The following is a 15548-nucleotide window of genomic DNA, read 5'->3' on the forward strand; positions in this document are numbered from 1 at the left end:
CAATACTGCTCTGGAACTGATTTTATTTTGATAGCCGAGGAAGGTAACCATATTTCTGTTGGAGTTAGGAGAGACAGCCATGACGCCACCACCGTCCTACCATCGATCCTCGTCTCTACCCTCTCCATCCCTCTCTGCCAACCTCAACACAAAAATCACCGTTTTATCTCTTTTATGTATCCATAAACCCACAAATTTGATGTTTTCATGTCACTTTGAGACTCGTCCCTGGGAAATTACACTCCATAAAATGCGCCGGATGATGAAAATAGAAATTAGGTGGGGTGGTAGTAATGAAATTTTGCCAAACTTCCTACCTTAATGAAGAGGCTCCTCCCTAAAACAATGTGCTGAATCCATAGTGGGCAGGGCTTGAGAGTAATGACTGCGTAGACCCGCCCCGTCTCCAACCACCAGCCATTCGGATGACAGGCTGGCCCCGCCCCGCCGTGTCGTCACATCCGTACGGGGGACCTGCGCGCGCACACGCACAACGTTCAATCTCGGGACGACCACAAGTTGTTCCGTCTGGCGTTTAGGCAGAAGTTTATTGAGTGTGCGTTTATGTGTGTGAGGTACGGGTGAAAGGGGAAAAGTGTTAATCAGGAAAGAGGGCGGAAACTTAGGGGTCAAAGTGAGAAGAATAAAGAGGTGATTTATATTTGTCTCACATGAGTAGCTCACAAACAGCGACCCCGAAGTGTAGCAGCCCAGCCTTGGAAGATAGCAGCGTGGCGGCAGGAATGAAGGTAAGAAAGATAACATAGCTATCTCCTCCCCGGATCCACTCCACCCACACATTATTCCTCCCCTCCACCCCCACATCATCGTCACCCACGAACCTCTTAACCTGACCGTCACCTGCAGCGCTGCCTGGCTACTGCTTTATCCACTCTTACTACCACAAACTGCGGCCCAAACTTTTCTAATATACTCATAATACCAGAAATAGATACACACTATCTTGTATCATAGCCAAAATTATATGACCCGTATATTTAACAGTATCTAACTATAAAAGTGTAAGAGAGAGTTTAAAAATCATCCACCAACAAACCTTATTTAACCCATGTAACTGATAACTAAATCAGACCAAATAAGGAAACAAATCAACCAGCTAATTAACAAGTATTTTAACTGTAACTAAAAGCAAAGTCACTGACTGGCACCAATGACAGACATTGTTGACAGCTGTACCACAGCAACTGTCAGGACATCATCTGAGGCTCCACAACCTGGAATAATATCAATCTCTGCTGGATATTAAGTTAATCTTTACTTGATATTAAGCTCTGCTTGGTATCAATCTCTGCTTGATATGAAGCTCTGCTTGGTATCAATCTCTGCTTGGTATCGGTCTCTGCTTGGTATTAAGCTTTGATTGATATCAATCTCTGCTTGGTATCGATCTCTGCTTGGTATTAAGCCTTGTTTGGTATCAATCTTTGCTTGATATTAATATCTGCTTGGTATCACGCTTTGCTTGGTATTAGGCTCTGCCTGATATCAAGCTGCTTGGTATCGTGCTCTGCTGACCGTTCCCTTCAAAGAGGCACCTTGATGCTGGGCAACGGCTCTTGATCCAAGAAATCAAACCTGATTATCTCAGCCCCCAAGAGTTGTATGACCTTTAGGAGTATAGCTCCTCCCTATAATAATAATAATAATAATAATAATAATAATAATAATAATAAAATAACAATATTAATATGTGATATTTTTATTACTACTACTACTTCTGATAATAATAATAATAATAATAATAATAATAATAATAATAATAATAATAATAATAATAATACACACTGAAAATTAAAGCAACAACATGGCTCCGTTGCCCTTACACTATTATTATTATTATTATTATTATTATTATTATTATTATTATTATTATTATTATCATTGTAGTCACGGGGAAGGGTTAAACCCGTGGGAATCATACAGCGCCTGGGGAATGGGAAATAATCAGATCTGATATAAGGAAGGAGACATCTACAATTACTTCCAGTAAGAGTGAGTGACTGGCATCAAGACAGCTACCAGCTGTCTTGTAGAACAGCTACCAGCTGTCTTGTAGAACAGCTACCAGCTGTCTTGTAGAACAGCTACCAGCTGTCTTGTAGAACAGCTACCAGCTGTCTTGTAGAACAGCTACCAGCTGTCTTGTAGAACAGCTACCAGCTGTCTTGTAGAACAGCTACCAGCTGTCTTGTAGAACAGCTACCAGCTGTCTTGTAGAACACCTCTGAAGGTGCTACGTCGCTACTCGTATATAATAACAGTTTAACAATTAAACCAACAACAGATTAATATAAACAAGTCAACAACAGATTAATATAAACAAGCCAACAACAGATTAATATAAACAAGCCAACAACAGATTAATATAAACAAGCCAACAACAGATTATCAACAAACCAGTAACAAATTAATGTCAACACACTAGTAACAGATTAGAATCAATAAACCAAGAACAGATTAACATAAACAAGCCAATCAGAGATTAACATAAACAAACCAATCAGAGATTAACATAAACAAACCAATCAGAGATTAACATAAACAAACCAATCAGAGATTAACATTAAAAACAACAGACGATTAGCATAAACAAACAAACAACAAATTAACATAAATAAAAGAACAACAAATTAACGTAAAAAAACAACAGATTAACATAAACAAACGAACAACAGTGGTAAAAATACCTGATAATTAACACTGTAAAAATAACAAACACAAATCAAGTAATTCAAAAAAGAGAAGAAAAAAGTAACTCAAAATTAACAATAATAAAAAACAATAAAATTAAGTAACAAAACAACAACAACAACAAAAAAATACTCATTTAAACGACGAATCAAATAAAACAGAAGAATAATAACAAAGAACAAATCCTCCCAAAACAAAAGAGAACAATAACAAAAGTTAAGTTCATGGGAACACCAGAACAATAACACATGATCTCTAGTAAGAGAGGAATAACAATAACAGACTTCAGCATAATAGCGCAGTAATAACAGCTTCAAGGGTTAGGGAAGGAGGGGGGGGGATCACTGAAGCAGATGAGGGGCTCTTGATCAATACCCAAAAATGGAGTTATATCTCCCTTTCCTCGACTCTTACAAGGTCAGCACTTTCGCATGAGTGCAATAGTAATAATAATAATAATAATAATAATAATATCAATTAAAAGTTGTCTAATATATATATATATATATATATATATATATATATATATATATAATATATATATATATACTGTGTTTGTCTTAGTATATATATATATATATATATATATATATATATATATATATATATTTTTATATATATTATATATATATATATATATATATATATATATATTATATATATATATACATGTATATATATATATATATATATATATATATATATATATATATATATATATATATATATATATATATATATACATATGTCGTGCCGAATAGGCAGAACTTGCGATCTTGGCTTAAATAGCAACGCTCACCTTGCCATATAGGACAAACGAAAATTTGTGTATGCAATAATTTCACCAAAATCATTCTAAACCCAACGAAAAAAATATATTTCATTGTGTTTGTTTAGTATTAAATTACTGTAAACGTTTTTAAAATATATTTAGCAGGATTAGGCTAAAATAAATTGCGCTTGTTAGAATAAGGTTAGGTAAGTTTTCTAAGATTCTTTTGGTGCAAAATTAGAAATTTTTACATTAACATCAACTAAAAAAATATATCTTTAAACGTATAACAGAAATACTTAGAAAGGACTTAATTTTAAATGAGTTCTCGCTAACTGACCAGTTTTATATTTTCGGCACGACATATATATATATATATATATATATATATATATATATATATATATATATATATACACACACAAACATTGTCTCTACGTCCACAGCAGGACTCGAACCTGCAAACTCTGTATCAGAGTCCACAGTACTTTACCACGGAGCCAGACCCCAAATAAGTATGGGCGCCTAGTCGAAGCTAAGCGATGTTTCCCCATACCCTGGGGCACCAGGCTTGTTTTCAAAGTACTGTACACTCTGATACAGAGTTTACAGGTTCGAGTCCTGCTGTGGACGTAAAGACAATGTTTGTAAATAATTTCGCTTGTTTGCGAATTGTTAAGCATTTCAAATCTCTTTCGTTGTCCACTGCATGTGGCAGGATTTGATGAAATAACTTTGAAAAACAAGCCTGGTGCCCAGGGGTATGGTGCCCGGGGGTATGGTGCCCGGGGGTATTGTGCCCGGGGGTATGGTGCCCGGGGGTATGGGTAAACATCGCTTACCTTCGGCTAGGCGCCCACCATACTTATCTGGCCTCAACCATTACTTTTTCCACTGTACCGCCTTCCGTTCTCCCGGCTTCGCCTCCCTCTCGTATATTTACTGGCTCCCTTCCCTTCACACTTTTGTGTGACTAGTTAATGGTCCAAGTCGGACCGAAACGTCGTCACAAGTTTCATTCTCTTATGTGCGGGTATCTGTGCATAAACAGCAGTTCAAGCACAATTATACGGAATCTAAATGTCTTGGCGACAACAGTGGAAAAAAAAGACGTTTCAAAATACGCTTATATCTGAAAAACGTTTTACTCGGTAGAGTTTTACATTTATGTTAAGTAAGCGACAACAAGGAAATGACATAAGGCAGGAAGTTACAAGTTCTCTTAAGTGTTGGTGTCACCACACACGCTGATAAAAACTAAAACATTTACTTAATCTACACATAACAAACCTGTTACGACTAGCAACAAGCGCATTAACAAGGACACTCATTGTATTTACTAGCAATTGCAACGCATCTCTATGTTACAAAGAGCAAAGAATAACAAGAAACAATGTTGTAACTAATATCAAACAAGAGCAAGTGATTACTGGGCGCATACATTAACAGGCAGCCGTTCAATCCAGCAATTGTATATAACACACCGTGGCATTATTGAGTCGTTTACGAAAACCGTAAACAACACCACAATATTTAATGAGATTGAATCAAAGGAATCTGAATATTTAAAGTAAAAGGACACAAGTGCAACTAATGTGACATTTATTGTACGTTTCGCTCTCCAGGAGCTTTATCAAGCCTTGATAAAGCTCCTGGAGAGCGAAACGTTGCCACAATAAATGTCACATTAGTTGCACTTGTGTCCTTTTACTTTACATATTGTCGGTAATTCTACCAACTTTATTACAATCTGAATATTTTTGCCCGTCCCTAATAAATTAAAGAGGATAAACACACACACACACACACACACACACACACACACACACACACACACACACACACACACACACACACACACACACACACACACACACAAACACACACACACACATATTGCAGTAGACCAACAGGCCTATTGCAGTGCTCCTCCTTTCTTACGTTCTCAAGAAAGAATTGGTTGTGGCCACCAAATCCAGTATTACAACATCAAAGAGAACATAGCATAGCAGGATACTGGAAAACAGGAGAATATGAGAATGACAAGAACTAGCTGCAAACACTAACACTCCCTCAGGAACAGAATAAGAATTGTTGTATGTATGTATATATATATATATATATATATATATATATATATATATATACTATCGAAGATACGATACTATGTTCCACAGTCAGCCCTCCTGGAACTATATCACTCACTTATTTATCCCTATATCACCTATGGAATTTGTGCATGGGGCTCAACAACAATAAACCATCTCAGACCATTAATTACCCAACAAAAGGCTGCAGTCAGAATGATAACAAATTCCCAATACAGGCAGCACACTCCACCAATATTCAAAACTCTAAACCAAGCCAACACCGTGCAAAACATCCATACTTATTACTGCACCTACTACATACATAGAACACTTAACTCAGATATAAACCCTCCCCTCAAACATCTTCTTACCAACCTCAACAGAACACATGACCATAACACAAGGCACAAATCACTCTTTGATGTTCCTCGTGTCTATCTCACACTATGCAAAAACTCAATGCACATAAAAGGCCCAAAAATCTGGAACTCATTACCTATGAATATAAAAGAAACACTGTCTGTTTATAAATTCAAGTCTCTTCTTAAAAATCACTTACTCACCCACAACTAAATAAATACTGAATAATTGTATCTCATAAATGTTTAACCTGTGACCCAATCAAACTTTGTTATTTTTAATTACATTACCTAACAGAATACTCCATTCTGTTGAATGCTCAGCAACACAGTAAATGACCATATGACCTGTCTTTGAAATACTCATTTGTGCTTAATTGTTATTCGTTTACAATAATGTTTACCACTGAATATATCATTGCTTAGTTAATCTTAAGTTAATTTTAAGCCTGCCCATAATACTCTGCATACAAGGGGCTTTTGGCATGTTACACTTAACCAGTGTATTTCTTTGTACTTCTATGTATCATGTTCAAATATAATATATATATATATATATATATATATATATATATATATATATATATATATATATATAAATAGATATATAGATATATATATATATATATGTCGTGCAGAATACGTAAAACTGGTCAATTAGCAAGAACTCATTTAAAATTAAGTTCTCTCTGAAATTTTCTCTTATACATTTAAATATATATATTTTTCATTAATGTTAATATAAAAAATTTTAATTTTGCACCAAAAGAATCTTAGAAAACTTACCTATCCTTATTATAACAAGAGCAATTTATTTTAGCCTAACCTAACTAAATATATTTTAGATTTGTTTACAATAATTTAATACAAAACAAACACAATGAAATATATTTTTTTCGTTAGGTTCAGGATGATTTTGGCGAAATTATTGCATACACAAATTTTCACTTGTCCTATATGGCAAGATGAGCGTTGCTATTTAAGCCAAGATCGCAAGTTCTGCCTATTCGGCGCGACACACACACATACATACATATACATGCATATATATATATATATATATATATATATATATATATATATATATATATATATATATATATATATATATATATATATATATATATATATATATATGCAAAACAACCACTGTGAAAGAATAATGAAATTCCAAGCGCTTTCGTGACTACCCACATTATCACTGTTCCTTGATAATGTGAGTAGTCACGAAAGCGCTTGGAATTTCATTATTCTTCCACAGTGGTTGTTTTGCATATTTTGAAATCACCTGTTTACTGTGATCTTATATATATATATATATATATATATATATATATATATATATATATATATATATATATATATATATATATATATATATATATATATATATATATATGTATATATATATATATATATATATATATATATATATATATATATATATATATATATATATATATATATATATATATATATATATATATATATATATATATATATATATATATATATATATATATATATATATATATATATATATATATATATATATATATATTAACAAGTCGGCCGTCTCCCACCGAGGAAAGGTCACCCAAAAAGAAAGAAAATCCCCAGAAAGAAAATACTTTCATCATCATTCAACACTTTCACCTCACTCACACATAATCACTGCTTTTGCAGAGGTGCTCAGAATACAACAGTTTAGAAGCATATACGTATAAAGATACACAACATATCCCTCCAAAATGCCAATATGTGTGCCGGAGATGGTGACTCTGTGGTTGTGGTAATGGTGTTGGTGATTTATTTGGATCAAACCTGATTGTCTCTTATTCTCCAAGCGCTGTATAACCCGTATAGTTTACCCTTAACCATAATAATACTAGTATTCCTAGCGCGAGTGTTATTAACATGATGGCAGACTCAGAGGCGCTTTTGATGCTATGATCGAAGCTTTCAGCTGGCTTCTCTCTTCACCCTGTGTGTGAGGAATGCCTCAGAGTATCCCTCACAGGAGAGGTATCCAGAGATATTCCATACCTGTGAGGGATACCCTGAGGTATTCCTAGGATGTAAACATTAAATATCACACCATGTGTGAACCGGGTGAAGAAACACAGAGTCAACGAGCGAAGGAAATTAACTTAGAATAAACCAGCTTTCCATTAATATTTACAAGCTATACTCCAGACTGAAACTTGCAAATATTTCAGTGTACAACAAGCGAACTTGCTCAAAAATAAAACTAAACGACGTTTCGGTTCGTCGTAGGCCGAAACGTCATCATGTAATAAGTTACAACATATGTGGATATAGTAAATTGTTCCAGGTTTGGTACTGTAACTTTCTCCTAATAACTGTAGTGAAAAATTTTCAACATTTGGCAATGCGCTCAGTAATAACCCACATGGAGACACAAACACAGGAAGTTGATTGATTTGTATATTTCGACCACCTTCTAGGATCCTCTTCAGCAGATCTGCTGAAGAGGATCCTCTGCTTCTGTCTGCATGTGAGTTATTACTGAGCTCTGACAAGTGTTCATTATACTTCAGATATTCATTTGTAATGGATTACTTCTTTCATCAAACTGTTATATTATTGTGTATATAGTATATATTACACCGTATTTCTACGGAAATTCAGAATTATGTTACATATACAACATAAGTGCAAATCATGCTTCATTTTTCATCTTGTAATTATACATGTATTGATCTAAATGCATCTCTTAATGTATATATATATTTTTAAAGTCCATTTTAATTAATTATTACTCATAAAATTATTATTATTCACCATAATTAACTAATGAACTAATATGTATGTTATCTATCATGTGAAACAGATCATGTGACTAAATTAGCAGAGGTGATGTGTAGTGTATATTCTATTAGTGGGTGTATTTTCTTAGCCTAGTGTTGTGAGCTTAAGATACAACATTTCCGTTTCAAACACTTGTATATGTTTGGAGTGGTAGTGTGTGTGTGTGTGTGTGTGTGTGTGTGTGTGTGTGTGTGTGTGTGTGTGTGTGTGTGTGTGTGTGTGTGTGTGTGTGTGTGTGTGTGTGTTTGTTTGTTTGTTTTCGACGAGAGAAATAGCAGGACAAGGAGCAAAGGTGTTTTATATTTATATGAAAAGTTAAACCATTGGGGATCACAAGACGTGGTGGAGACTTGATCCTCCGTCTGCTAGGACCGAGATACAGCTCTACTCTTCTAGCCTGGTTTCTCTCCAGTCCAGGGAAGGGAGAGATGATGTGTCATAAAACTCGCCAGTCTTGCTCTATAAGAACACTCCTGCAATCCTATAAAAATGAACAAGTTGGTAGATTGTCATGGCGTAGTGTGTCGTGCACTAGTGTATGAAGCTCACAACAGTGTTTGGGTATGAAAATACAACCAGTGAAAATGAGATTTCACACTCTCGTAAAAGTAGCAAATGTGTGTAAGGAGTCTTGAGGGCTTTTTTTCTTAAAGGTGATTTGGGTAGGAGGTGCGGCCTTCAAAATACAGAGGTTAAGTAAAAGTTAAGGTTGGGAAGATTTTGACACTCGTGTCCTTGTGGATTAAGCGGTGGTCTAGCATTTGTAGGGTAAACCAACCAATCCTCAGTACTCCTCACACATATTTCTACAGAGCCGCCGCAGGTAGAGGGCGGAGCCTTGCCTAGTACCCAGCCTATGTGTACAACACTCACCGTTGTGTGTTTCAGAAGTTGAGCAGAACGAAAGCCCCCATGGTCAAAGTAAGTGCCTCATCCAGACTACTTCACCTATGTTCTACCAACACCACTACTCTCTCCATACTTACTAATGAATGATGCTCTTACAATTAGTGACCAAAGTGAGTAACTTCCATAGTACTTGGCATAATACTTATATGTACTAGCTTCACATTATAATAAATTGATATTTATGCTATTTTTAACCAGACGGCCACATTTATTTTGGACCGTCTCTTACATCCATACTGTTTACATTCTGTACCGTATTTTTATTATGCACAATTCTCCTCCGATAGAATTTAAATGACATTATTTATATTATGACGTTATAAATGAGCTTAAAGAGTGAATAATTTGCCAGAGAGGTAAGAATAGGTAAATTTGAGAGTTACATAAGAATAAGACCCACATTAACATTAACCTTGTGGTTAGAGAACATTTGCCAGTAAATCTGAGACAATCTCTGCAACATATGTTCAACCAGGGCCGAATGGAACCTTCCTGTCTTAACCCTTTCTCCTCTTCCTTAAGATAGCGAAGGAAAAAATATGCCATCTATGCAGAGGAAGATTTGTCGGATAATCATTTGTTAAATGTCTTCATATACAAACAAGGTGAATAATCTCTCTTGGGTAATCTGAATTTACCGACGCTTTCCGTCCTACTCAGCGCTAGTGTCGGCCCGTGGTAGAGGCACGCTCTTGCAAGTCTAATTTGTTCTTTATTTATGACGAAATGTGTATAGTGTATACACTATAGTGTATACACTATAAAATGTGTACACCATAGCGTATGTACACTACAGTATGTGCACACAATATAGCGTGTATGCAGTATGCACGTACAGCGTGCTCACCGATTTGTGTCTGAGGAGGTTAAATCTTGGTTCGTGACCCTGCTTCTGAAGCTTCAGCAAGTATTATTGGTGTCTAGCTTCTTGAGCTCTATTATATGTACTTTTAAAACTACTTACACATTCGGTTCATTCCACTTCCCTACTTCCACGAGAATCAAAAAAGTATTCCTAAGCATTCCAATGACTCATCTGTGCTTTGAGCTTCTATATTCCCTAGTACCTGGCCATATTCACCTGATCAGTTTGTCTGAGTATTCTACACTACGTAATCAAGTCGCCCTCAATCCAACCTTTCCAGTGGGGACTCCAGGCTGATGCCGCATGTTCAAAGATGAGGTTGACGTATGTGTACAGAGTTCTAAACGTTTCTTTGTTAAAATTATTTAAAGCTATTCTGAGGTTTGTCATCCTCACACAGACTGCCGAAGCCACACTGTATTAGACACAGTGAAAACTGCATCTATCCGGGCTATCTCTGAGATTACCATCTAAATTTATTAATTTCCTCATATTGCAAAAAAGTATTGACGAAGGAACATTGTGAAAGGTCTTGAGCTAATTCATTTCTCTACTGTGGCTTGTTTTGCATATTTAATCGGCTGTCGTGCCATATAGGTAAAACTTGCGATTTTTGTTTAAATAGCAACGCTCTTCTTGCCGAATAAGGCAAGCGAAAATTTGTGTATACGATAACTTCGCAAAAAACATTTTGAACCTAACGAAAAGAATATATTTCATTGTGTTTGTTTATTATTAAATTATTATAAACTTATATAAAATATGTTTAGTTGGATTAGGTTAAATTAAATGGCGCTTATTACAATAAGGTTAGGTAAGTTTTCTAAGGTACTTTTGGTACAAAATTATTAATTTTTTCATTAACATAAATGAAAAAAAAAATATATCTTTAAACGTATAAGAGAAAATTTTAAAAAGGACCTAATTTTAAATGAGGTCTTGCTAACTGACCAGTTTTACCTATTCGGCACGACATATATATATATATATATATATATATATATATATATATATATATATATATATATATATATATATATATATACATATGCATTTATATAGTAGTTGTTCCGTCGTTATGATGTCAGGTCACATTGTTTTTGCTATGTCCAGTTCCTCTTGTATTTTCGTCATTTCCTTTCTCGTGCTTATGTTTTCATTATAGGTTACTCTGTGTCTAAATCAGTTTTTCTGATATTATTCCTTGTTTCTGTATGAATACCACCACGAACTACTGCTCACTTTCCTTCTTACATCTTATCACTTAATTTACAGTTATTTTCCTTGTTATGTGATTGTTGGGCAGTTTTAGTTCTGTTTTAGAAAAGTCTGTTATTTCCGAACTTTCTCTCAGCTTCCCTTCACAGTCATGCATTGCTCTTCCGAAATCTTTTACTTTATTCCCTTATTTTCTTTTGTTCTCTATGCTCTAGATTTCTTTCCACATTCTTTTGGTCTTTGCTTTGGGTTTCCTGCAGACCTGGTTGAACCATCGACTTTCTATATTCTCTTCATGTCTGGTATAAATTTTTCCTTGCTCTTTCAATATTTTGTCTTCGCTTCATCTCTAGTTCACCTCTTCAATGCATGTCTATCAGGAAATTCCACATATTTTCAAGTCTTATCTACTGTAATGTAGCTTTTCTCTTTGTATGTGTACACAATATTAGTGGTGGTTGTGTTGTAATGGTGGGTGTGTATATAGTAGTGAGGTACTGGTTTGTTTGTGGCAGTGGTGGTGGTGGCTGGCTGTGCTACTCTTGAGACTGACCACAGTAGTGGTGGTGATTGCATGTGGTAGTGGTGGTGGTTGTGTGGTGATGGTGTTGGCTTTGGTAGCTACTGCATGTGGTAGTGGTGGTGGTTGTGTGGTGATGGTGGTGGGTTTGGTAGCTACTGCATGTGGTAGTGGTGGTGGTTGTGTGGTGATGGTGGTGGTTTTGGTAGCTACTGCATGTGGTAGTGGTGGTGGTTGTGTGGTGATGGTGGTGGTTTTGGTAGCTACTGTGGTAGTGGTGAAGGTAGCATCTACGCTACCATCGCATAATTTATACACAGTGATGATAGGCTTCAAGGTCCACTATACCTGGATCTCGTCTGCTTCCTACTTGAAAACATCTGAGGAACGAGACATGTAATATCTAGCTATCTTTTTTTATTTTATTATTATCACACTGGCCGATTCCCACCAAGGCAGGGTGGCCCGAAAAAGAAAAACTTTCACCATCATTCACTCCATCACTGTCTTGCCAGAAGGGTGCTTTACACTACAGTTTTTAAACTGCAACATTAACACCCCTCCTTCAGAGTGCAGGCACTGTACTTCCCATCTCCAGGACTCAAGTCCGGCCTGCCGGTTTCCCTGAATCCCTTCATAAATGTTACTTTGCTCACACTCCAACAGCACGTCAAATATTAAAAACCATTTGTCTCCATTCACTCCTATCAAACACGCTCACGCATGCCTGCTGGAAGTCCAAGCCCCTCGCACACAAAACCTCCTTTACCCCCTCCCTCCAACCTTTCCTAGGCCGACCTCTACCCCGCCTTCTTTCCACTACAGACTGATACACGCTTGAAGTCATTCTGTTTCGCTCCATTCTCTCTACATGTCCGAACCACCTCAACAACCCTTCCTCAGCCCTTTGGACAACAGTTTTGGCAATCCCGCACCTCCTCCAGTTGTTGCATGTGTCTAGTTTTTCATCTTGTTGGTGTAGTGTTTACCAATACCGTAATGATGAATATGTCTCCCTAAACTTTCAAGGAAGACTAACTTAACCTACACAATTACCATCCCTCCCACTCCTTACACTACCACATACATGCACAGAATCACCACTGCACTCACCCTTAACCTACCACATACTAACACAATCACCCAACATTCACCCCTCACCCTACCATCTACCAACACAAACAATCATCCTACACTCACCCTACCACCTACCTACATACACACAACCACACAATCATCAATCCTCACCTCCACCCCACCATCTCCCAGCACACACAATCACCCCCACCCTACCACAGTCACCCCTACATTAATCACACCCTTGATACACAACTCGCCGCCCTCTCGTTCTAACACTATTAATTGAAATTGACAAAGCGTAAAGTGTTTAATTATTCGTGTTAATCCGATGTGAACTATAGCGCCGAAAGTTGCAGTTCCCACCACCAGGGTGACTTGTACCCAGTGATGGTGACACCAGGGTGACTAACACTCAGTAATGGTGACACCAGGGTAACCTATACCCAGTGATGGTGACACCAGGGTGACTTATACCAAGTGATAGTGACACCAGGGTGACTTATACCCAGTGATGATGATAGTGTTTTCGTCAGGAAAAATGTCATATGACACTGGTATTATATAATGACCAGCACAGTGGTCAAGCAACCACTGGTGAATGATGACACTGGTGTTATATAATGACCAGCACAGTGGTCAAGCAACCACTGGTGAATGATGACACTGGTGTTATATAATGACCAACACAGTGGTCAAGCAACCACTGGTGAATGATGACACTGATGTTATATAGTGACCAGCACAGTGGTCAAGCAACCACTGGTGAATGATGACACTGGTGTTATATAATGACCAGCACAGTGGTCAAGCAACCACTGGTGAATGATGACACTGATGTTATATAGTGACCAGCACAGTGGTCAAGCAACCACTGGTGAATGATGACACTGGTGTTATATAATGACCAGCACAGTGGTCAAGCAACCACTGGTGAATGATGACACTGGTGTTATATAATGACCAGCACAGTGGTCAAACAAGCACTGGTGAATGATGACACTGGTGTTATATAATGACCAACACAGTGGTCAAGCAACCACTGGTGAATGATGACACTGATGTTATATAGTGACCAGCACAGTGGTCAAGCAACCACTGGTGAATGATGACACTGGTGTTATATAATGACCAGCACAGTGGTCAAGCAACCACTGGTGAATGATGACACTGGTGTTATATAATGACTAACACAGTGGTCAAGCAACCACTGGTGAATGATGACACTGGTGTTTTATAATGACCAGCACAGTGGTCAAGCAACCAATGGTGAATGATGACAGTGGTGTTATATAATGACCAGCACAGTGGTCAAGCAACCACTGGTGAATGATGACAATGGTGTTATATAATGACCAGCACAGTGGTCAAGCAACCATTGGTGAATGATGACGCTGGTGTTATATAATGACCAGCACAGTGGTCAAGCAACCACTGGTGAATGATGACACTGGTGTTATATAATGACCAGCACAGTGGTCAAGCAACCACTGGTGAATGATGACACTGGTGTTATATAATGACCAACACAGTGGTCAAGCAACCACTGGTGAATGATGACACTGGTGTTATATAATGACCAGCACAGTGGTCAAGCAACCACTGGTGAATGATGACACTGGTGTTATATAATGACCAGCACAGTGGTCAAGCAACCACTGGTGAATGATGACACTGGTGTTATATAATGACCAGCACAGTGGTCAAGCAACCACTGGTGAATGATGACACTGGTGTTATATAATGACCAACACAGTGGTCAAGCAACCACTGGTGAATGATGACACTGGTATTATATAATGACCAGCACAGTGGTCAAGCAACCACTGGTGAATGATGACAATGGTGTTATATAATGACCAGCACAGTGGTCAAGCAACCACTGGTGAATGATGACACTGGTGTTATATAATGACCAGCACAGTGGTCAAGCAACCACTGGTGAATGATGACGCTGGTGTTATATAGTGACCAGCACAGCGGTCAAGCAACCACTGGTGAATGATGACACTGGTGTTATATAATGACCAGCACAGTGGTCAAGCAACCACTGGTGAATAATGACACTGGTGTTATATAATGACTAACACAGTGGTCAAGCAACCACTGGTGAATGATGACACTGGTGTTATATAATGACCAGCACAGTGGTCAAGCAACCACTGGTGAATGATGACACTGGTGTTATATAATG

General features: G+C 37.1%; 1 protein-coding gene across 1 annotated transcript in view; it reads left to right on the forward strand.

The window, feature by feature from the left end:
* The first annotated feature begins 388 nt into the window (after window positions 1–388).
* Awh (LIM/homeobox protein arrowhead) overlaps window positions 389–15548 on the forward strand; it is a 173481-nt gene continuing 158321 nt past the window's right edge. Inside the window, exons 1-2 of the mRNA XM_070090745.1 lie at window positions 389–749; window positions 9654–9686. Coding sequence (XP_069946846.1) covers window positions 672–749; window positions 9654–9686 — 111 coding nt within the window. The 5' untranslated portion in view covers window positions 389–671. The remainder of the gene's footprint in view (window positions 750–9653; window positions 9687–15548) is intronic.

Source organism: Cherax quadricarinatus, chromosome 32 (assembly GCF_038502225.1).
Source record: "Cherax quadricarinatus isolate ZL_2023a chromosome 32, ASM3850222v1, whole genome shotgun sequence".
In the NCBI taxonomy this organism is placed as follows: Eukaryota; Metazoa; Arthropoda; class Malacostraca; order Decapoda; family Parastacidae; genus Cherax; species Cherax quadricarinatus.